Raw genomic sequence first — 25,743 nt, forward strand, 5'->3', positions numbered from 1 at the left:
CCGTTCCCAGGATTCAAATACATTTGTAAAACTAAAAACCCCAGGATTCAAATTCTAGGATACAAATACATTTGGAAAACTACAATTCCCAGGATTTAAATCTCAGGGTGCAAATGCATTTGTAAAATTTACAAATTGTATTTGTAATTTTTTTGGGGGAGGTCGTGGAACGACTTTGGAGTTTATCAAACGGGAGGAATTTCTCTTAAATTCGAATGAAAAGAAAGTGGGGCCAGAAAGCATTCACTTAAAGTCGCTAGTTTCGTGCAATTACATGAATACGCATTGCATTTTAACTGGCTCCCCATTGCCCAAAAATAGCATGCCGTCGCCCGAATTTCCCATCAGAGAAGACTTCCCATTGCCCGAATTTGTGTGTAGTGGGTTATTATGCAATAACATAACCCCATGATTGCATTCAGATTGCCATCGGATTATACTTCCAATTCCCCTTGTCTGATAAACTCCTTTATTCCACTGCTGTTGTTGTTGTGTGCCTTCAAGCCATTTCCATCTTATCTTATAGCAACTGTTTTGTTGTTGTTAACTGCCTTTGAGTCAATCTCGACTCATGGCAACCCCATGGATGAGACATCTCCAAGAGCCCCTGTACTCCACTGCTCTGCTTAATTCCTGCAACCCCATAAAACCCATTGTGACTTCCTTAACAGAATCCATCCATCTGGCATGTGGCCTTCCTCTCTTCCTACATCCATCCACCTTTCCCAGCATTATTGTCTTTTCCAATGAGTCCTTCCTTCTCATGATGTGCCCAAAGTAAGACGGCCACAGTTTGGTCATCTTGGCTTCTGCTCCAGGACCCATTGGTTCGTCCTTTAGGCTTTCCATGGGATCCTCGTCACTCTTCTCCAGCTCCATATATCCAATAAATGGATTTTCTCCTTGTCTTATTCCCTAACTGTCACATCCGTCCATGTTAATAAGGAATACAATGGCTTGTATGATTCTAACTTTTGTGCTCAGTTGTCTATCTTTGCATTTTAGGACCTTTTCTAGTTCTTTCATAGCCACCCTCCCTGTTCTTAATCTTCTTCTGATTTCTTGGCTGCAGTACCAATTTCTATCAAAGTTTGATCCTGGGCGTGGGGATTCTTTTACTATTTCTATTTCGTCATTGTGTAGGTTGAACTTGTGGATGTCCTCGGCGGTCATGATTTTGATCTTCAACATTAAGTCTGCCTTTGCACTTTCTTCTTTGCTCTTCCTTAGTAGAAGTTTTCTGCTACTACTATGGTGTCATCTGTGTATCTTAGATTGCTGATATTCCTTCTTCCTATTTTCACTCCTTCTACGTCCAAGCCTGCTTTTCTTACAATACAGATAGGGTGAAAGGATACAGCCTTGCCTGACCCCTTTGACAATTGGGAACCACTGAGTTTCTCCTTGTTCTGTTCTAACAGTGGCCTCTTGCCCTGAGTTCAGATTCCTCATCAGGACTATCAGATGTGTTGACACTCCCATGTCTTTAAGGGCATCCCATAGATCTGTAAGGTGACCCTATCACGGGGGTTTCTTGGCAAGATTTGTCATCGTCATCGTCATCATTGATCACGATCAACAGATCCAAGAAAAAACTCAAACACGAAATTAAAAGCAACATCCAAAAGGAATAAACAGTACAGTTAAAAACAATAAAGCGGTGACTATCAACAAGATTTGTTCAGAGGAGCTTTGCCATGGCCTTCCCCTGATGTTGAGAGACTGTGACTTTCCCAAGCTCTTCCATAGGGTTTCATGGCCAAGCTAGGAATGGAATCCTGGTCTCTAGAGTCATAGTCCAATGCTCAAACCACTACACCGCACTGGCTCTTGAAAACCAATATAGGTAATGGTTATTGTAATACTTTGCCCTCAATAACATGGACATTAAGAACTGAATCAGAGCAGAATTGAATCTTTCAACCCATCGCATCATCAGCATGACTGAGCATCCTCATTCCTTATTAACAATTGCCAAAGAAGATGATTCTTTTTATTGGCCTTGTCCAAACATTCAGATACTGCAATTAACACTGATGATGAATTGGGATGTTTACTAATGAGATCAAACGGCACCATTCTCATTTTACTAAGCAGTCGGAGGCAAAAAACGCCCTTCTTTGGCCATTTTGATTGGGCGGGCTATAAATAAATTATTATTATTATTATTATTATTATTATTATTATTATTATAGAGAGGAGGCCATGTTTCGCTGCCAAGGGAGAACATTCAAAGATATAGCCGTATTAGTCTGTAGGATCAGCATGTAGAGAGATTTTGTAGCTCCTTTGACACTAGCTGAAAGAAAGAAGTTGGCAGCATTAGCTTTCCTAGACTTCAGTCTACTTCCTCAGATGCTTTTACACTGTATAATATATAATATAAGTAATATAAGTAACTTTATAATACATACCATAGTCCCAGCACAGGTTGAGTATTATTTATCCACACGGCTCTTTTAGAGTCCATAGGGATTATTCTCACTTGCCAATACTTTCTCCATCAACTTTGAAGGTGAACCATGCTAAAGTTTTAAAAAACTGTCTTCTTGGGTCTCTTTCCGGAAGAAAGGCGACACAGAAATAAAATAAATAGATCAATAAATAAATCTTTGTTCAGTGTGGTCTGCTCTCGAGAATAAGCCTCACCGAACATAAGGTGGTATTATCACTCGGTAATCAACTTTTCCCTTGCAAACGCCATTTTAAATACACTGAGCATTTTGATCTCAGTTACAGCTAAAGCTACAATCTTAAATATTTTTACTTACAGGTAAATCTCACTGAATTTTATATATGTAAAAATGCATATAGACCTTTTAAGTTAATACACCAGATTGATTTTAGTCGGACTCTCATAGACCCACCCCATGAATTATCCATTAAAAATTAACTCCAGCTCCAATCAAGTGAACTTACTTCCAAATTCTAAAGCATTGTGGATGCAATGGGGAAAAACTGCTTCCTTCTTGGCTAAGAGAGTGCCTCTAAACTGTAGAAATAATGCCGTTTGATGCCACTTTAAATGCCATGGCTCCATCCTACAAAATCCCGGGATTTGTAGTTGTGGCCAGGGTGGCATAGGGGTTTGAGTGTTGGACTGCAACTCTGAAGACCAGGGTTCGATTCTCTGCTTAACCATGAAACCAATTGGACAACCTTGGCCAAGTCACACTCTCTCAGCCTCAGGTGAAAGCAATGGAAAACCTCCTCTGATCAAATCTTGCCAAGAAAATCCCATGATAGTTTTTACCTTAGGGCCACCATAAGTTGGAAATGACTTGAAGGCATACCAACACCAAACAAAATGAGCACCTTTTGACAGAGAAGGCTAAAGACCTTGTTAAACTACAAATCCCAGGACCACATAAGATGGTGCTATGGCACTGAACGTGGTACCAGACTGTATTATGTCTACAATATCGATGCACCCTGATTCAGCTACAGGACCATGCTGTCAGAACAGAAAAGGCTGGCAGGGTAATACTTCAGTTAGGCTTGACAGGGATCCGACAGAAAGCGAAATCATTTTGTCAGGTCTACCTGCTGAGTTTTAAATAAATCAGTCCATGTCATTCTAGATTGCACCATTTATCGTGAGCATTGTGATATGGATAGCATGGAGAAGAGATGGTAAAGAGGTGATATGATAGCCCTGTTTAAGTATTTGAAGGGGTGTCATATTGAGGAGGGAGCAAGCTTGTTTTCTGTTGCTCCAGAGAATAGGACCCGGAACAGTGGATCCAAGCTACAGGAAAAGAGATTCCACCTAAACATTAGGAAGAACTTCCTGACAGCAAGAACTGTTTGACAGGAGAGCATACTCCCTCGGAGAGTGGTGGAGTCTCCTTCTTTGGAGGTCTTAAAACAGAGGCTGGATGGCCTTCTGTCGGGGGTGCTTTGAGTGTGAGTTCCTGCATGACAGAAGGGGGTTGGAGTACTGACAGCAATTCTGCTTTGGTCTGGTCTCTATGTCCAGTTCTGGGCACCACAATTCAAAAAAGAGGTTGAGACCTGGAGCGTGCCCAGAGGAGGGTGACCAAGATGGCGAAGGGCCTGGAAACCAACAAGCCCTATTAGTAGAGATTTAAGGAGCTGGGTATGTTTAGCCCGGAGAGGAGATGGTTAAGGGGTAATATGATAGCCCTGTTTAAGTCTTTGAAGGAGTGTCATATTGAGGATGGAGCAAGCTTGTTTTCTGCTGCTCCAGAGAATAGGACCCGGAACAATGCAAGCTACAGGAAAAGAGATTCCATTTCAACATTAGGAAGAACCTCCTAATGCACTTTCTTGGATTGTGATGGAGTGTCTTTTTTGGAGGTTGTTAAACAGAGGCTGGATGGCTATCTGATGAGGTTGCTTTGAATGTGAGTTCCTGCATGGCAGAAGGGGGCTGAACTAGATGGCCCTTGAGGTCACTTCCAACTCTATTGCGATTCTGTGATCTATGAAGGTTTGTAATTGCTCCAGTAGGTGTCTCTGTTTAGTTGCAATGTGCCACTTCATGCGCACGCATATTCATAAAAATGTGGTTCCCAAGCTCCAACGCTTTCAGATATTTATCATTGTACTCCAACTCCTTCAGATATATATATTATCATTGCTTATCATCACGTGTAATGGGATATTCGGCCCTTTCCTATTGCTGTATAAACAGCTAATATGCTGTTTTCCCCGTTCTGCAAGAATATCAGCTACTGTCTTTCTATCCTTTTTCTGTACAACCACATATATGAACAAACACACACATGTGCCCCACTTCACATCCCCTATATACACTGAAAATATGCATCTGTCAAGAGAATTATGTGAATAGTTTTGTAGAAGACAGAGAGGTTTTTATGGATGGTGTATGTCAGACATTGCAAGCTTGCAATACGCTCCCTGCGCATATGTAGAACGACGTGTATGATACATACAGTATATGGAGTTTATCACACTGGAGCTGATTTTGACTTTAAAGAGAGACTAAAGTGCATTTAAAGCATCCTGCAAATGAAGCGTAAATGGCAAGTAATTGTGTGAATGATTATCACACGCAATTACGCAAATAAAGTGATATTGGAAAAGCATTGTCGCTGAAATAAAATGTGCATTAATGCTTCTTTGTGACCACTCTAATGGCCGGTTTTGCATGACATCATGTGAAATATTTACATGTAATTATGTGATTTTCCATGGATTTTCCCAGGATAAACTCCCGATCTCCTTCATCACAAACACACTGCAGAAATAATCCAGTTTGAGACCCGCCATAGCTGAGTGCTAAGGAATCTTGGGAACTGTAGTTTATTGTGGTTTAAGAACTCTCTGAAGTCGAGAAAGCTAAAAGCCTCACAAAATGACAGTTCCCAGAATTCCCTAGCACTGAGCCAGGGAAGTTAAAGTGGTTTCAAACTGGATTATTTCTGCAGTGTGTTTTGGGCCAGTGTCAGCCTGAGACATAGAATAAGAGTGGTATATTCAGGCAGCCAAGGGATTACTAAAATGTTACCCTTCCTCAATAAATTGGGAAATGGGTGAAAAGTCCCTCTGGGTTCATTTTTGATAAGGATTTGCCAGGCTTCACAAATTCCGTTGCATTTAGAACGGATTTCAATAGGATTTCTTCATTCAGGCCTAAGATTCGGAGCACTCGGTTGCTGGGTGTCTCTGTGTTTCACGGTGGAGTGCTTTGAGGAGGCCAGGGTTCGACTCCCAGTTCGGCCATGCAAACCCACTAGGCGACCAGGGGCAAGTCACACTCTCTCAGCCTCAAGGGAAGGCCATGGCAAACCTCCTCTGGACAAACCTTGCCCTGAGAACCCCATGATAGGTTCGCCTTAGAGTTGCCAAAAGTTGGAACTGACTTGAAGGCACACAACACACACCTGGGCAAGGTAAACCTGCCATCTGACATGGATTTCTAGGAGGGCTGTGAGCTTTTCTTGGGGGAAGGGCCTCCTTTTTTCCCTGGAAGCCCCTGCCTTTTGCAGTGCCCTGTCCTCCTGGGTAAAGCTCAGGACATCTGGTCTCTCTGCCAGCAAGGCAGACAGGGGGCTTTTCACCAGGCCTCCCAGGAGCCTTGGAGCATCCATCTGAGCCTGGAAGGAAGACAAGGGCTTGTCCCTCACCCTCCTGCCCTGGACAGCCCCAGGCAGAGCCTCTCCTCTTCCTTTTCTCTTCTTCTACTTCTCTTCTTCCTCTCCTCCTCCTTTCCTTCATCTTCCTCCTCCTCTTCTTTCTCTCCCTCTCCTTCCTCTCTCTTCTTTTCCTCCACTTCCTGCTTTCCTCCTTTTCCTTCTCTTCTTCTTCTTCTTCTTCCTCCTCTTTCTCTTCCTTTCTTCCTTTCCTTTCCTTCTTCTTCCTCTAGTCCTCCTCCTCTCCTCTTCCCTTCCTCTTCTTTTTCTTCCTCTTCCTTCCTTCCTCCTCTTCCTCCCTCCATCCTAGTCCCAGATGGGATCCCTGGGTGGGAATCCCTTCCTGCCCAGCCTCTCCTCCAGCGCTGCCTCTGCCTCTGCCTCTGCCTGCCTTCCTCGGAGGGCGACTCCTCCTCCTGCTGCTGCTGCTGCCCTTCCTATCCTTCCTTCCTTCCTTCCTCCGCATCCTCCTCCCGGAGCCAGGCATCGCCCCCCGGAGCCTCGCCACGATGGTCATCGAGGTCTACATCGCCTCCTGTTCGGGATCCACGGCGGTAAGGCTCCCCTGGCCCTGCTGCTGCCCTGGAGGCTCTGGATCTAAGGGCTGGGAGGGAGGGAGGGAGGGAGGGATGGGGGATCTCCCTGCCTTGAAGCATCGTCGCCTTTGGGGAAAAGAGAATTTGGGGGGGGGGGGTGCGGGAGGGAAAGCCAGGCGTTGGGGCTCCAGCGTTTTGCCTTGAGTGCCTTAGTTCCAGGGGTTTCCGACTCACGACAGAGGGCTCTAAGGAGGAGGGGCTCAGGAGGGGTTTGCCATGGCCTTCCCCCTGAGGCTGAGAGAGTGTGACTCGCCCAAAGGTCTCCCAAGGAAGAGGAAGGAGAAGAAGAGGAAGAGGAGGAGGAAAAGGAGAGGAGGAGAAGAGAGGAGAGGAGAGGAGAGGGGGAAGAAGAAAAAGAGGAGAGGTAGAGCAGGAAGAACAGGAAGAAGAGGAGGAGAGGAAGTAGAGGAGGAGGAGGGAGAAAGAAGAAAGAGAGGAGGAAGAGAAGAGGAGGAAGAAGAAAAAGAGGAGAGGTAGAGCAGGAAGAACAGGAGGAAGAGGAGGAGAGGAAGAAGAGGAGGAGAGGAAGTAGAGGAGGAAGAAGAGGAAGCGGAGAGGGGGAAGAGGAGGAGGAGGAAAGGAAGAGGAGGAAGAGAAGGAGAGGAAGGAGGGGGAAGAAGAGGAGGAGAGGAAGAAGAGGAGGAAGAGAGGAAGAAGAACACGAGGAGGAGATGAGAAAGAAGAGGAGGAGAGGAAGAGGAGAGGATGAAGAGGAGGAGAGGCTTTGGCAGCAAAAAGAAAAAAAACCCAAGAAGAGTCCCAGACTGGATGCCTTTGTTGTGGTTTGAGGGTTGGACTCTGAGGACGATCCTCCCTTGGCTATGGAAATCCCTTGTAACCCTGGGTGAGTCACACACTCTCAGCTTAGAGAAGGAGAATGGCAAACCTCTTCTGAACAAATCTGGCCAAGAAAACCCCTGGACCTTAGGATCGTTGTCAGTCGGAAGAGACTTGAAGGCACATGTCAGCAGAGTTTTCCTGGATGAGAACTCACTTCTTTTTACCTAAGAGAACACCTCTCTAGGAATCAACAGGTCTTCCAGTTCAACTCTGTGGTCAACATTTGCCAGATGCTGATCATAGAATCATGCTGGAGGACCTGCAAATGCCTAGAGAAGTGCTTTCTCTATGAACTTCTAGGTCAAAGCTTCAAATGCAGAGGACCAACTGCAGATGGGAAGGTTGGCCCTCCATATGCACTGATTCTGTATCCACAGAGTCCACCATCCATGGCTTGAAAATATTCTGATTTCCCCCCTAAAGAAACAAACCTTGATTGTACCATTTAATATAAGGGACACCATTTTACTGTGACATTGTATATAATGGGAATTGAGCACCCACAGATTTTGGTACCCACCTCTGTATATACGCCGCACAGATGGTTGCGGATGGTGAGATGATAGACAGTGTAGTCAGAGACCCGGTCAGAGCAGAAAGGACCGATATTTACTGTATGGACTCATGCACAAGTCTAGAAAGTTTAGTCCAAAAATTGACCCCAAAAACCAGAGTCTACTTATCCGCAGGTCAATGTAAGTACTTTAACTTGTATATAAAAAAAGGAACCATCCCCTGGTGAAAGGCAAGAGCATACTCTGTCTGTTCTCTCATCCATCCAGCCTTTAGGGTGAGAGCAAACAGTTATGTCTACTGGAATTTTGAATGTTCTTTGGCATCGTTTTCCTTTGCTTTATCCTTTGTTACATGCCCCTAAGTTTTACCCTTGACTTATCCATGTGTCATATCAAACTCATTCATTCTGGCCCCAAACCTGCCCTCGACCTATACATGCAATCGATTTATAGTTGAGTATATATAGTACTCAAAAAAGAGGTCCTGCTGTTTTCAATCGGCTAGACTGCTTTGTAAGTTTACATAGCATTTGCAGCTTTGCTCATAGCCTTAGTCTCTCTGGCATCTGAAGGTGTGGCTGCTGGTCCCGTCTTCTCATGATAAGGCTGCATATTATCTTGTATGCTTACCTGGGAGTCACTCTTTCCCCCACTGACCATGGAGGAACTGCCCTCTGAGTCAACATACATAGGCCTGGAATCTTTATCTTTCTTTTTCCCCAATGTGCTACACTTCCCAGAATCCCATAGCATTGACCCATGGCAGAACTCTCTGACGGTGAAGGCTAAATATCGCACTAAACTACAAATCTCAGCATTTTATAGCATTGAGCCATAGGTGTTAAAGCAGTGTCAGACTGCATTATGTGTGCAGTGCAGATGCATCCCTGGTTGTTTCATTCCACATGTGCATTTGAATTAAAAACCTTCAGTGAAACATATTGAGCTGCTCTTTTCTTTCTTTCTTTCTTTCTTTCTTTCTTTCTTTCTTTCTTAATGGTGTAGGAACCTATTCTTTCTGTGTTCCTTCTACCTCTGGTACCACATTTTCTATTAAAGAAGTAATGGCCAGGAACTTCTTTAACTGAGGTTTACCTTTTATCTAGGGTAAATTTTCAACTTTGGTAAATTTCTCCACTTGCAAATTTGCCTTTTGTTTTATGGAGATTATCTAGAAGGAAAGCATCTATTTAATCCACTTAACACCATTCTTTAGGCTTCGGTGCTATAGTAAGTATTCTGTACTTGAAATACAAAAGCTCTTTGCGTTCCTCATGGATAGAAATCCAGGATTAATCTCTCTGAGGTTGCTTTCCTTTTCTGCTTTGAGGATTTGGTTTGGGTTTAACTTTCCCATGCCTTGTAGCCTTGAATGTCCTATCCTTCCTTTCTTCTTTTTGTATTTCTAACCACTAAATTGTTCCTAAGAGTTCCCAGGCAGTCTCTCTTCCTGGTACTGTCCAGACACAGGCCTGTCTCACTTCAGACATGGAACTGTGCCAGGTCCTTACAGGATGTTGTCTTTAATCCTGTTGGTAAATGAAATGAAACCTCTGTGGCTTAGTAAGGGCAAGGGATTTTGAGTTGCTAAATGAAATTTCCGGACCAGTTTCCACACTCCAGCATGCACCGAGATGACCAGCATATTGGCTTGGAAAGTGGACTTAAGACATGGAGGAACTTTGTTCAAATCCCTGCTCAATGTTTGGGCTTGAAGGGGCCTGCATCTGTCTTTTTGGCCAATGGTCCTTACAAGGTTGTTGTGAGGATAGAGTTGGGGGAAAGCCAGGTATAGCCCTCCAGCTCCTTGAAGGAAGCATGGAATGCAAATGTAATGAGTAATATTGATAACGCTCAGGGAGTTGGCTGCACTTCAACAGTGTGTAGAGACATCTTGTAGCACCTTTGAGAGTCACTGAAAGAAAGAAGTTGGCAGCATGAGCTTTCCTAGACTAAAGTCTGCTTCCTCAGATGCATTTTGGAAGTAGACTGAAGTCTACGAAAGCTCATGCTGCCAACTTCTTTCTTTCAGTGAGTCTTAAAGGTGCTACAAGATCTTTCTAAATACCTATGGACTAATATGGTCATATCTTTGATATCATCAACAGATTCAGGTTTTCAGGGCAGGATCCTCTGGTTCCAAGGCTACTCAAGGACCTTGCAGATATAATCTCAGAGTTGCTCTGTATAATACTAGAAAACTGTTGGAGAACAGGAATCCCAAGTGGCTAGAAGAAAGCAAATATTGTCTTCATTGCAAAAAAAATGGGTTGTGTGTTGGGAGGGAGAATCCAGGTAAATACCAAATGGTATCTATAGCAGGAAAGTTTCTACAATGAATCATTAGCCACTTAAACACTGTGATTCTTGAGAGTTAGTTTACATTTAGTTACACAAAAACAAGTTGTGCCAGGCTAATTCTAATATTTTATTATTATTCTTTAGAAAGGGGGAATTAAAAAGCTTGGTAGATGAGGAGCACAATAGTAGGTGATGCAACTGTATTTCTACAGTGTAGATATCACAAATGGGTCCCATCCTTTCTACTTTACCTTTCCAGTGACCCTGTGAGGTAGGCCAGTCTGGAAAAGAGGGATTGAGTCAAAATCAAGCAACGTATTTCTTGCTGCCATGGGGTCTTCAATACAAACTTCTTCAATTTTAGTCCAGCTTTCTAACCACAACACCACAACACCATCCTTAACAAACAAAAGGGAACTTCCAAGTCCCTGGGCCCTGGAGAATTTGCAAGGAAATCTTGCCTGCATTTTGAATAAAGCAATATGCATTAAATAATGCATTTTACAATATGCATTAAAAAAACTTTTCATGCTTGTCTGGCTGATATATTTATTAATGGTAATGTGCACTTCATATATAGGTCACTCAAACAGCCTTGACTTTTTATATAGCGTATTTGAGTCTAGTTGTTTTCCCTGCTTCTTCTCCATTTGCTGCTTTATACAACAAAAGGTGACTGAACCCCAACAGATCAAAGAAGATGCTCCATAGATCAAGTCAATAGAGGACCTTTGGGTTATTTGTAGACAAGTGTTGTCAGTCACCTCCATAGTCTCTTCTATAGGATGTTGATGGGGTTGGATGGTTATAATTCAAAAAGAATCTTTGCTCAGGATATATTGGTATGTATAGGTGTACAGTGGTCCTGTGTGTTTGTTGGTTTGTACATTTGTGTTTGTGTGCCTGTGTGTAGGAGAGAGAGCATCTTCAAGTCGCCTGAGAACGTATGACAAACCCCATGAATTTTATAGGGATTTGTTAGACAAGGAATACTCAGAAGTGGTTTGTTGTAGACATTTTCAGACACAGTAAAATAGCTCATGGTATAGCAGCAGTGTATTGGACTCGGGCCTGGGAGATCCAGGTTCAAATCCCCACTTTACCATGGCACTCACTGTGAAATCTTGCACCAGTCACACTAGATTCTGCCTGATCTTGGAAGCTAAGCTGGATCAGCCTTGGTTAGCAATTGGATGAGAGATTGTCAATGAATCCCAGGTGCCCTAGGCTATATTTCAGAGGAAGGAACTGGCAATGAGGATTTCTTGCCTAAGAAAAGCCTATGAAACTCATTGGGTGGCCATAAATCTACAAGCAGCTTGAAAGTACATGCACATATACACACAAATATGCTTTCTTTTCTTTCTTAAGCTAACCTGCTTCAAAGGTTGTTGGCCTAACAAGGAATAGGACAGCCATCCATCCTGCCTTGGGGTCCTTGACGAAAAGTCCAGATAGATGCATAACAGCTAAAGATAATAATAAAACAGCAAATCATATCTGATCATCATGTGGTTTTCCTGTTTTTTCAGAATTTTATAATGTTCAGAGCATGTATGTGTGCATGTATGTGTGCGCACACCTTCCAGTCGACTCAATTTGTGGCAACCCCATGAATTGCAAAGGATTTTCTTATGCAAGGAATCTCCATTGCCAGTTCCTTCCTCTGAAATATAGCCTAATGGCTTGCCAGGTAAAGGTAACAGATAAAGATGAATCCTCTTAGCTCCTGAAGTGCTGCGTTTGAAATGAATAAATATTGACAGGCTTGAGGTCACCGTATTTGCTTTCACTGAGCGATGGAGAGGAATATAATGGCATCAATCACGACTGTCTTATTCAGGTTTGAGGCCTGAAGCCATGACATGAGAGCTCATTCCCACACTGGTCTCCTGTGTGTAACCAAATAGCAGATGAAGTTGGATGGAAATAACTATAGGTTTGTTCTATCTTACTTGCAAGAACATTGCCTTTCATTGTTAAGTAGCGGCTCCCAAACATTGGTCCTCCAGCTGTTTTGGACGTCACCTCCCAGAAACCCCAGTCAGCTTGGCCAACAGTCAGGAATTCTGGAACCTGAAATGAAAAACATTTGGTAGGCCGAAGTTTGGGAACCATGAAGGCTTTCATGGCCGACATCCGTAGCTTTTTGTGGGGTTTTGGGGCTATGTGGCCATGTTCTAGAAGAGTTTATTCTTTGAAGATGCCAGCCACGGATGCTGGCGAAACGTCAGGAATAAACTCTTATAGAACATGGCCAAATAGCCCGAAAAACCCACAAAAAACTTTGGGAACCACTGTTGTAAAGCCTGATCCGATTCTGCTCCAGAGAGAGCCAACCCTGCGTAAGACTAATGCAGATAGAAATGGAATTTCCACCAGTTTTCCTCCCTCTCTTTGCCTCTGTGTTGTTGTTCTCACTTCATGGCAGTTCCCACGGTTCCCTTGGAAGATCTTGGTAATTTGTGGGGCAGACCTAGATCTGTTGAAAGGGGCCAAAGAGGCAAGTGAGGGTCACAATCCCAATGCATTGTGGTTGTGAATGATTCAGTTTGTGTGTGTTATACGCCTGGTCTCCCAGCAGTCATGCTCTATTGCCTTAATTGCCAAAGCTGTGGTTTCCTTGGGAGCCTGGCATATTGAACCCTGTCATCTGAAAGCGCCACCCGTATATTGCATGAGCCAAGACCAAAATTGCAACCAAGCCTGCTGAGTCAATTTGAATGTGATTTTCTTTTTTGCAAGACAGTAGCTCAGTAGTTGGAAAATAAGCTGGTAGTGGCCTAGCAGTGATCACACTTCTATGTGTTTTTCATGATGCTGCATTTGATGCCCAGTTCCCAGTTCTTTTTTCCCTAGCAATCAGAACACATAGTTTTTTTCAAGAAACAATATTATTCATGAAAAAGGAACTAGGAACCACAGGCACCAAAGTGAGCATCATTAACAACACATAAGACATCCAGTAACATCAAAAATCCACCCAACAGTGATACTTTTATCGGGCCAACCAAAATGCACAATATGCATGTTGCAAGCTTTCGAAGCTCCACTGGCTTCTTCATCAGGCAAGGTGTTAAAAACCATATAGGAGGGTAAAAATGGAAGATGTTAGTTATAGGCCTGCATTTTGCTCTTTTTGTTCTCAGTTCAGATGGTATGGAGGGGTATATCTTGCAGGCTGGCACCTCCTGGCCATGTGGCAACTGGGAGACTCTCAAAGCCTAGGAGATGCCAGCCTGCAAGAAATGCCCCTCCATATCCAGGGCTAGCCATTAGCAACACCAGTTCTGTAACAGGAAAATCATAGACCCTAGCCCAGGGCTGTGTTAGCCTGTTCAGTTATCTCTTCTCAGTCAGAACAGCCGTGATTTATTTTACAAGTTGAGCCTCCCTTATCCAAAGAGCTTGGGACCAAACGTGTTTGGGATTCTGGATTTTTTCAGAGTTTGGAGTGTTTGCATATACATAGTGAGATATCTTGGTGATAGGACCCAAGTCTAAACATGCAATTCATTTATGTTTTATGTACACTTTAAACACATAGCCTGAAGATATCTGCTGGGATTTGGTTCTAGGATCTTGCAGGGATACCAAATCCATGGATGCTTGAGTCCGATTATATGCAGTGGGATAGTAAAATGGTGTTTTATACACACACACACACACACACACACACACACACACACACACATATATAGGGTTGCTGTGGATGCTGAATCCATGGATATGGAGGGCCAAGTGTACTATTTTTAAAATAATTTTAATAAGTTTGTGGACATTGAATCACTAGAAAGCAAATGTGTCACTATCTCTGGAGTATACCAGATTTGAAATTCCCGATAAGGGATACTCAAGCTGTATTGGGAAAAAATAAATCCACAAAGGATCAATATGAATATTCCTCACTGCGTTCCTCCTTTGACTGCATTCATGAAGCTTGCCAACTGTAGTGTGAGAACCTCTGGGCTAACACTTTACTCTGAATCTTCCTTTTGGGCAGCGTTAATGGAGTTGCTTCTCTATTTAATGTCTCTCATGGGCAGTTAAGAAAATATACTTCTCCCACAGAGCTCAGAGGGAAGAACGCTCTGTAAGCTGTCCAAACCATTTCTGCTCAAACTTTACTGACTCATACTTCTCCTCCAGAAAAGGTTCCTTTCCCACCCGCTCCCAACAGAATTTGTGAGTCCTCTTCTGCCAGCAGTATGACTTCATACAAATTTTATTAAGAGCCAAAAAGAGCTGTGTATGCACGCCACAGTTAAAATTGTTGTTGCTGTGTTCCTTCAAGCCATTTCCGACTTCAAGCCGTTTGCGACCCTATCATGGGATTTTCTTAGCAAGATTTGTGCAGAGGAGGTTTGCCATTGCCATCCTCTGAGGCTAAGAGAGTGTGACTTGCCCAAGGTCTCCCAGTGGGTTTCATGGTTAAAAACTCAAGCTAAATTTTGCAAGGCAGTTCCCTACAACTCATGCTTTGCTTCTCTTCCACCTTTCCCCATCTGAATTCTGGTCTTCATTTATGCACATGAACATGTTTGCTTATTTAGTAGGATTTCTTATGGTGGTCACTGGAAAACTGAAAAGTTATGACCAGTCCACTCACTGTCTACGGAGTTTATTACACAAAGGAGATCGGGAATTTATCCCACGGATATCATGGAAAAATCGCTTAGTTACGCATAACGATTTCACATGACGTCGCACAAAACCCGCCATTAAAGTGGTCACAAAGAAGCATTAATGCACATCTTTTTATGTTCGGGATTCCAGCGACAGTGCATTTCCGATATCACTTTATTTGCGCAATTGGGTGCGATAATCATTCATGCAATTACTCGCCATTTCCGCTTCATTTGTGGGATGCTTTAAATGCGCTTTAATCTCTCTTTAAATCAGTCTCAGTATGAAAACCTCCAATGTCTTAATAGACATTTATCTTGTAAGCCTCCTTGAGTCCCTTCCTGGGAGAAAGATGGCATAAATAAAACAAAATACAAAATCCATTAAAAAAGCAATACCTTTAGGTGATCAAAATGCACAAAACCCATGGTGCAAGCTTTCCAAAGCTCTCCAAAGCTCTACTGGCCGCTTCATTGGGCAAAAGATGTTTTTAAAAATCATCCAGGAAAGAAGAAAGGAAAAGTGATGGTGCTGGAGCCACGTTTTGTATCAGATCCCTCCAAACCAACTGAATCACAACAGAAAAACCTGACACAAAAAGTAACTGATACAAAATGTATCCCTATCTGATGCAAAATATAGCCCTGTAACATTCCAACATCATCACTTTCATTTTCCTTGTTTTTAACCTGAAGATTACCAAGGGCTCTTTAGTACATAGTTTGCTGCATTCTTTATCCATAAAACCCACTAATTGTTGAATTGTTAATTAAAAAAAACAGAACAAAACAAAGGAATAGTGCAGGGCTTCATGGCCAAAAAAGTCAGGTCCAGAGTCTGGATGTGGGTTGCATTGTACTCATCACAATTGCTTTTTATAACACAGATCCAAAACACACTGCAGAAATAATCCAGTCTGAGACCGCTTTAACAGCCCTGGCTCAATGCTAGGGAATTCTGGAAACTGTAGTTTTGTGAGACATTTAGCCTTCTCTGTCAGAGACAGAGAATAAACTACAATTCCCAGGATTCTCTAGCACCAATTCAGGGCAGTTAAAGTGGTTTCAACCTGGATTATTCCTGTAGTGTGTTTTGGACCATAGTCCTGGAATAGACGTCGACATATTTGTCTAGCTCCGGCCCTTGCTTTTAATGCCGTTGCTACCATTGCATCTTTGAACACTAATGCCGCAAGCCTTGCTAAATCGAGGAAGGGCTATAAACAAAGCAAAAGCAAAACTATGGCTCTGTTCATGTCCCGCCGCCCAACTTTCATAGCAGTTAATGGGTAGCCTACAGTAAACGCCTGCCTTCCAGCGATGGGTTTCCTTGGTGTTTGTTTTGGACCAGACAAAAGCCGTTTGCAGCCGTATAAAAGTCAAACATTGTTTGGCTCATTTTTGGAGCCTGCCTGGGGCCAGCAGACTCTTTCCGACTCAAAGGCAGTCATTGTGGTTATTATGGCTACGGTGATTTGGGTGGCGCTGTGATGCTTTAAAAAGATGTGCAAGGACCCATAATAGTTTAGGGTTGTATTTTTTTTGCTTTGCCTTCTCTTTCTTGCACCAGACATACGCTTGTTTTGTAAAACTGGGTTTTTAAAAAAGAATTCCACTCATGTTTTGCAAAGTAGGAAAACCATCTTGAAGCGTCTGGTGTCTTGGGTTAAAATTATCTAATGTTTCATCTCCGGCAACTGTCTCTTTTCATTATATTATTGAAATGTTATGGGGGTTTTTCCTGGTTGGATTTAACCGCTGGTAGTTGTTCTGTGTGGTGTGTAAGCACCACTAACACAGGTTATTATGTTTTCCTGTAAATAAATCCTGTAGACCGTTCTTTGGGAGTAAGTGCAGTTGAATTCAATGGGAGTTGTTTCTGGCTAGGCCTTTATTTATGGACACACTTTCCAGTGTGTCTGGATCTTTGCCATGTTTGAAGCCAAACTATGTAGCTATTGCATAAAAAGCAACAACCCAAAGGCTGATTTTGCAAATGCATGCATGCATCTCATTTGTTTAAAAAGGTGTATTCCAATATTCAAGCAATTCCAAGATAAGCCTGAAATGAGCCACACTGCTTAAAATCTCTAAAGCTTTTGGGGAGTTCCTAGGGTTTGGAGAGGACAGGGTTTTCTTGGCGAGTTATCTTCAGAGGAGGTTTGCCTTTGCCTTTCTCTGAGGCTGAGAGCATGTGACTTGCCCAAGGTTAGGTTTCATGGCTGAGCAGGGATTCGAACCCTAGTCTCCAGAGTCATAGTCCACACTGGCTCTCCAACGTTTCAGCGCTGAAAACTCGGGGACATGAGCGGCCAAGCAACTTCAGAGTGTGGTCAAGATGGCAAAAGTTATTAGAGAAAAAGAAAACACAAGCTAGAAGATGCTACAGCAGTTTGCTGTTGCCTGAGTCTACTGGGAAGGACAAGATTCCAGTCTCCTTCTCTTCTCTCTGCTGAGTTAACTGAGCACAAACTAGCATTTTGAACTTAGTATGCAGCAATGGAAGCAAGCTGAGGACGAAGGGAAAAGGATGGAGAAACTGGGACATTTGAAAACAATGGGATGAAAGAATATTAATCAAGATTATTCCTGCCACAGTGGGAGAGTTGGAGGATCTGGACTCCTGGATTGTGACAGAGTGGTACCATTATACTGATGTCATACATAGAAGACATGTAATTCTGTTTTCAGACCTAGACCTTTCCTTATTTCCTCCTCTACTGTACTGTTGGCATTGCTTGGGGTCATCAGACAGTGGTCCAAAACACACTGCAGAAACAATCCAGTTTGAGTTTCAAGCCAGTTATGGAAGGAAGGGTCCTTCACACATATCCATCAAAGGCCAGTAAATCAAAGATAAAATAACACAGACGGTGGACCCTTGGTATCCGCTAGGGTTTGCTTCCAGGATCCTCTCTGGATATGAAAATCCATGGATGCTCAAATTCCATTGAATACAATGGAATAGCAAATGGGTGTCACTTATATAAAGTGGCAAAACCAAGCTTTGCTTTTGAGAATGTATATATATTTTAAAATGCTTTTCAAACCGTGGATGCTTGAATCCGTGGATTAAAAATCCGTGGATAAGGAGGGCTGACTTTATAATAAGCCTTTAAAAAACGGAGATTAAAAATGTGCCAACTAGAAGATAAAAATAACTAAATTTGCACTGCTGTAAGAATAGTTCTGGTAAAATAGCCAAAGAGCAATTGCATTCAAACAAGTAGTGTGTGTGTGTGTGTGTATGTGTGTCCATACACACACACACACACACACATGGAAACTGATGATATATTAGCAGACATAAGTCCATCACGCATATATTTTGACACCAACCAGAAGGCATTAGAATACTGTACCAAGATGATTATACTGGGATTGTATAATCAGCTTCATAGTTGCTGGTTGTTGCTTTGTAAAGACCCTTCAAATTAATTTGTGTGACATGCCTCCTTTCCCTGAATGAACTGGCTCTTATTCATTCTCTCAGATTTAAGGGGAAAAAATTAAATAAATATTAGAGAGCTTTTGAACAGAAAGACTTGACTAATCCTAAGGGAAATGAAAGGCAAAAGCTTTTCTCCAAACCACTTTTTCCCTTTGCATGACAGAAAGGAGAAAGTGGTGTCAACTTGTTGCTTTGGTGAATACCAGTTTGCAAACTACTTTGTCAACCACTTCGGTTGGATCTGAGCAATTTTCCAACCGAGGTTATTTATTGGTATAAGGCTGTAAAAACACATGTGTTGTTGCCTAGATTAACATAAGCAAAATGGCAGGAGAAAATCTCTTTCTCGGGGAATGAACATTCTTGCTTTTAACCATCTGGGAGAAATAAGGTGAATAAATAAGAAACGAGGGAGCTGAGCTGAACAAAATAAATGGGGGCTGATCCCCTCCACTTCCCTAACTTAAGTTAAGGTGCATCTGCACTGTAGCAATAATGCAATTTGACACCATTTTAAGTTCTGGAGCTCCATCTTTTGGAACCCTGGTATTTACAAGATCTTTAGCCTTCTCTACCAAAGAGTTCTGGTGCCTTACAAAACTGATTTAAAATTGAAAACCTTTAGATATCTTTAAGAATCACTCCCTTTTCTGCCGTCTTGGAATTCTTTCCCTTTTCCTCCAGTTTCCTCCTTCCACTGGGGCTTTCTCACTCTTTCAGTCTATTGTATTCTATGTGCCAAGTCAATCCTTTGGGATGAAACCTGAATAGCACAAAAGGCTGAACTTAAGCCTGTCCAGTTTTGGCTCCCCTCTACTCAGAGGAGGCCTCATTCCTCCATGTCAGATGTGCAGCTTGAAACCGTGTCAATTTGGAGGCGAATCTGACAGTTTCTTTGCCTCCCCGGAGTAAAACCAGCTGCTTTCTGCTTACTTTCTTGTCAAGTCACCGGAAGCAATGTGATCTGGTGGGTTTTGCAGCTGAACACTCCGTTTCCTATTCAAGAGGCAGCAAGAGGTTCTGCTCAGAGCATTAACTCTTTACTAACCCATTTGAGAAATTGCCTCCATTTAATTTACATCTTTTAGGTCGTATCATGAAAACATCCAGGGGTAGCCGTGTTGGACATATAGCAAATCCAGTCAAAAATCCACCAGTGACGCCTTTATTGGCCAACCAAAATGCACAGTATACATGTTGCAAGCTTTCGAAACTCCACTGGCTTCTTGATCAAGCAAGGTGTTAGAAATCTTACAGGAGAAAAAGAAATGAAGATATTAGTCATAGGCCTAGATTTTGCTGTTTCTGTTCTCAGATCAGATGGTATGGAGGGGTATAACTTGCAGGCTTGCACCTCCTCCTTCTGGCTATGTGGCTGGTGAGAGAGTCTCAATGTCCAGGAAATTTAACATCCATTTGCAACACAAAAAATATACAGTTGGCCCTATGTTTTTGTGGGGGATCCGTTCTGGACCCGGTACACAAACAGAGGCTCATGCATAGGCTTGAATGGGGCGCACCCCCATATGTGTGGCCTGGGTACACTCACTGGGAGTATGCGCCATTGAAGACAGCGGAGGTCACCGTGGGTAATCAAGGGCGCAGATCTCAGATCCGCGATTTAGGAGGGGCGACTGTACTTCTGTTGCTATCCAATACATCTCCATCATTGTGAAGCCATAGTCCTCAATATTATTTAACATTTTCTTGATGCAAAAGCATGAAGGCTTCATGAGAAACGCAGTGTCCTCTGCCTAACAAAGGGGCCTTATCAGATAAGGCAGGGACAGCTCCATTTAATCCTCTCCTGTCCCACTTTCTCAACGGCTTTTGAAATGTCCCAGATTTTCTTCCACCCGCCCATTTTCCCTTTGTCCTCCTTACTTCAGTTTCTGCAAACTGAATTCAAAGTGCACTCTGCTAACTCATGAGGAGGGAGGGGAAGGCATGGAATTTTTCCCTTCCCAGTCATCTGATTTGGGGTATATTTCTTTCCCCCCAGGCTTTCTTAAACTCAGTACTGTACATAAATTCCAGAATTTCTCTTCCTGAAATAGTTCTTTTGTGTGCTCTTCCTCCTTAATACCTCTTGCCTTCTTGTTGCCTGGCCAGGCCTTTTTGACCACACTCTGATGTTGCTTCATTTTCATCAGTGAAACGTTGGAAGGTATGTTAAGCTTGTGATGGTCACGTTCCACCTCCACCAGGGAGTCATTCTGTATTTTGCAATGGGGTTTGTGTGTTTGTGTTTATAGATGCAACTGTGAGTACATGCCACTGGGCCGAAGGTAATTGGAATGGGGAAACATGTGCAATCCACATTCCTTCTCTCCATCGTGTTCTCCTGCAATCTTTTCATCTTGGTTTTTGGACCTAGGCCAGCTTTTTCCTCGCAAAATCACCGCAGGGAGAAACAGAGCCTTCTGTGTACTCTATTGTGCATTGTTCTGCGATGGGCTTCCTTGCATCAATTAACTCTCTGTTCCCTCCCTAACATCCAAACCATTTTCATTTTCCTCCTTCAGCGTTTTGCCCAGTAGCTGTTGGGCACATTGAGACAAAAATAATGACCACACATAGAATCATAGAGTTGGAAGATACCACAAGGGCCATCCAGTCCAACCCCATTCTGCCATGCAGGAACTCTCCATCAAAGCATCCCCAACAAATGGCCATCCAGCCTCTGCTTAAAGACCTCCAAGGAAGGAGACTCCACTACACTCCGAGGAAGGAGTTTGTTCCACTGGCGAACAGCCCTTACATAACTTTAAAGTAGGTAACAAAAACACTGAAATAGTTAAAGATTCCCTATACCTTGGCTCAGTCATTAACCAAAATGGAGACTGTAGCCAAGAAATCAGAAGAAGACTAAGACTTGGAAAGGCAGCCATGAAGGAACTAGATAAGATCCTTCAATGTAAAACTATGTCATTGAATGCCAAAATCAAAATTGACCAGGGCATATTACAGTGCGCTTGCATTATAGGCAGATGCGCTGTACACAGCTTTGAGCTTACGCACAAAGCTGTGTAGAGCCGTGCGGGAGCACGCGGGGTGCAAGTCCCATTCAAATGAATGGGGTGCGTGCGCCACCACGCCGTTGGATGCATGAGCCTCATTCCCTTGAATGGGGCTCGAGCATACGCGCAATTTGGCTTATGCGGGGGGGGGGGGGGGTCTGGAACGGATCCTCTGCATAAGCCAAGGGTGCACTGTATTTCCAGTGTCTGTCTAAGCTGAGCCTCCCTTATCTGAAATGCTTGAAACCAGACATATTTTGGATTTTGGATTTTTGTATTATTTTGGAATACTTGTGTTTGCATATACATACACAATGAAGTACCTTGGAAATGGAACCCAAGCCTGAACATAAAATAAATTTATGTTTCATATCATATACACCTGATAGACACAGCCTGAAGGTACTTTTATACAACTTTGTTCGTAGGATTGCTGTAACTGGAAGCCAACTTGATGGCAAATAACAACAGTTTTGCTTACTAGGATGCTTGGAAGATTTGATAACAAGAATTTTGAACATTTGTACAACTTGTACAAGCTAAGATCTATTTTCTTAAAGTAAATGATTGACTTAGTTTACCAAATGCCATTCTTTTGTCGCTGTACAAGGTTCATTGTGTGGCTCATAGGAAGCTTCCAGATGAGACTTTATTGAGCAATTCATGAAATTTTACATCGGTTCCAAACACTGGAGTCTTGTGTTTGTAACCCTCTCATGTTTTTCTCTTCACTTCCTTCACTGCTTTTTCTTACCATCAAAAATGTTGTTAGTACGGGTTGAGTTTCCCTTACCAGGATTTCTGAAATTCAAAATATTCCAAAATCCAAAACTGTCCACATGGGAGGCTGAGATAGTGCTTTCTAATGGTTCAATGTGCACAGAGTTTGTTTCATGCACAAAATGATTTTAAAATATTGAATAAAATGAGCATCAGGCTATGGGTTGTATATGAAACATAGATTAATTTGATGAACATATCCAGAGGTAGCCATGTTGGACATATCATCCAAAATCCACCAAACAGTGATACCTTTACTGGGCCAACCAAAGTGCACATTGCACATGTTGCAAGCTTTCAAAGCTCTGCTGGCTTTGTTTCAGATAGAAACCTTAAATAATAAAGTCCAAGTCCATTGGTTTTATCTTTAGGATTCCCCTGTGGCTGCTAAAACGTGGTATCTTCACATCCAGAAAACCTATCCGGGGGTAGACATGTTTAGACTTGGATTTCATATCCAAGGTATCTCATTATGTATGGATATGAAAATACGGATATTCCAAAATACAGAAAAAATCACAATGTAAAACAGTTTTGGTCCCAAGCATATTGGATAGGGACGACTCAACCTGCATTTAAATCGTGGTTAGACCATTTGGCTGTATTTGACAATATGATGTGGGTCCTAGTCTTCATTTAATCCAGGCTGGGCATCATGGTTGGCGGTTTTGTGTATGAGGATTAGCAACCTTTGTGGCTTTAGATTACTGAGCAAATAGATGATAAATAATGGAGTAACCCACAGGGGTAGCTTTGTTTTTGCTTACTTCTCCCACGTTGGCTTTCCCACTGATATGTTCCCACAGCTCTTGAAAACATTGCATTCGCTGGGCGAGAATGTAGTTTCCACACTGACTATTGTTCTACTGCACATTTATTTGAACAACAACAAAAAACATGCTTGAGATTCTGTTACAGCTACTTTCTGTTTGACAATACTAGACCAGTGTTTGCATTGCTTGCTGAAATAAATACTTTGCGCAAGACTCTTTTTAAAAAGGGTATTGAAACCACTCACGGGTTACAAGGAAATGTTTTGCATTGGCGGGGAGAGCAGACTTGCAAACGTGTCCATCGGGCGAAGGCTTTCATGGCCAGCATCCATACTTTTGGGTAGGTTTTTCAGGCGATATGGCCATGTTCTGGAAGAGTTTATTCACTGCTAGCAAAACAACAGGAATAAACTCTTCCAGAACATGGCCACATAGCCCGAAAAACCCACAAAAAACACACACACATATCCATTATAATAATACTGTGAGACATTATTTTATGTATTAGAAAGCTCGACCATTTATTATGATTTAATGCTTTCCAACATTAACAAACTATTTACATCTTTCAATAAAACATCATTTTTTTACTGCTTATTATTCCCATTAAAGCTGAATATATGTACACCATACATAACAAAACATGCAAAGTATTCTCAGAGTTGGGGCCGTGGCAACCTCAAGCTCTCGAAAGGGCACCTTAGCCGTGGCGGCACAGCTGTATGGTGCTCCTTTGGTGCAGCGTCATCTGGACGCATTGCCGGAGGCACACCATGATGTCGTGTGGAGTGGCGCATGGCGTCATGGCCATGCGTCATCTGGATGTGACACCCTGACTCTGCCCCCATGCTGGCCATTCAGGCCGGTCTGTAAAAGACCCTAGTAAAAACATTGGTTTTAGAGCAGCGATTATTCCACATCTCTGCAACTGCATGACTGTTTCTACTATTGCGCTCTCTTCCGTAATCCCCCTTAATCCTGCCTCTTTTATTTTTATTTTTACTTTTTAATGCAATTCAGGAATTATGCGAATGTAACATAAATTCAAGAAAAGAAGTAAAAAATAAATGAATAAAGGAAATCAGCCTTCTTGGCAATAGTGAGGGAGAGACACTATTACCACATGACAGCTGATATCACAGCTGCTGCAACAATGATGTTTCGCACCTGAAGACTAATGGCACAGCAGTGTAACTGGGAGCTTATTGACGGGTTTGCCCCATCAATGAAAAGGGACACCCTAACCAAGGTTCAGAGACACAGCGGCTATGGGTCGGGGGCAATGTCATGCAATAAATATCGCCAACGACACTATTTTCCAACTTTAATTGTAGTTTTAAAGTTGGATGTAGCAATCTCCATAGACGTCTACTCCTGAAACCTGTGACCATTTTGACCGTTAACCAAATTGGCTGGGCTTTTTTTAGAGCTGACGGTTAAAACAGCTAGAGAACTAAAGACTGGGAATGACTACTCTACAGCACTTAGGACATCTCTGTCTTTTATTTTATTTGGGAGACTGTATTTGTACACTTTTTTTGTCTTTTCTTGGTACCGCTGGGCTTGTATGAAGGCATTGAGGTGCATTATATAGCCATTTTCTGAATGCATACGTGTGCACACACATTACTGTGCTTTTTCACTATCCAGTGGTTTCCCAGAATGTTGTGTCACTGAATTGGAATACTGGATGCCTAAGCTGCTGTGGGTGGCATTGCTTAATGTGTGATTCTTGGCTCAAAAATCGAGACCAAGAGGAAAGAAGCAGCAAGAACTCAACAATAATTACCCATTTCTAAAAATAGCAGTGTATTATCAGACCTCATGCAATGTGGAGAAGAGAGAGAAATGTTTGGAGCTCTTCTTTGCAAATATTCCAGTGTTTCCTGAATTCCCGAAGTTCTTTGAAGATGTCAGCACCTGGTTGAGGGTACTCAGCACCTAATTAATAAGATTGCTTGGAAGCCCTTGCGAATATTGAGGATGGAGCAAGCTTGTTTTCTGCTGCTTCCGAGACTAGGACATGGAGTAATGGATTCCAACTACAGGAAAAGGGAGTCCACCTAAACGTTAGGAAGAATGTCCTGATGGTAAGAGCTGTTCAGCAAGGAAATAAGTTGCCTTGTAGTGTGATGGAGTCTCCTTTGGAGGTTTTTAAACAGAGGCTGGATGGCCATTTGTTGGGAGTGTTTTGTGTATTTCTGCATGGCAAAGGGTTGGAATGGTTGGCCCTTGGGGTCTCTTCCAACTCTGTGATTCTATGAAATGAGTCGTGTGATCTATATGACCACTTTCTTCAGCTCTGGGTCTGGCTTAATTCAGACATTGTACTAAACCATAGTTTGCACTAACTGTAACAGAGAGCCCAAACCATGGTTTGACCTTTTGAATATACAGATGACAAGCCACCATATAGAACGGTCATCTTTTGCCTTCTGTCTTCTTAGCGCCTGTTTTGTCCCAAGAGCGATGCTATGGACTTTGGGTGTAGTAAGGCCTCTGGCTCCTAGGAACACAGCCTGAACAAAAGACTTGTCCACAAATTTCTTAAGTTTTCAAAGCTTTACTGGTTATAACACAAAAACATGAAACGGATCTCCTTTTTCTCAATAGTCCCTCTTAAATACCTTGCTCTCTCTTCTTGGAGGGTTTATCTTTCTTCTTCTGTGGACTTATCATTTTCAAAGGAAAATACTCTCTCCAGGGCTGACTTGGCTGAAATC

At 42.6% G+C, this 25,743-nt stretch overlaps 1 protein-coding gene across 1 annotated transcript in view; it reads left to right on the top strand.

Moving 5' to 3' along the window:
- The first annotated feature begins 6,521 nt into the window (after positions 1-6,521).
- The window catches only part of LOC149308828 (adapter SH3BGRL-like), a 30,618-nt gene continuing 11,396 nt past the window's right edge, over positions 6,522-25,743 (top strand). Inside the window, exon 1 of the mRNA XM_089536531.1 lies at positions 6,522-6,673. Coding sequence (XP_089392657.1) covers positions 6,629-6,673 — 45 coding nt within the window. The 5' untranslated portion in view covers positions 6,522-6,628. The remainder of the gene's footprint in view (positions 6,674-25,743) is intronic.

This window comes from Sceloporus occidentalis, unplaced genomic scaffold (assembly GCF_023333645.1).
Source record: "Sceloporus occidentalis isolate IW3139 unplaced genomic scaffold, rSceOcc1.0.p SCAF_8, whole genome shotgun sequence".
Lineage (NCBI taxonomy): Eukaryota > Metazoa > Chordata > Lepidosauria > Squamata > Phrynosomatidae > Sceloporus > Sceloporus occidentalis.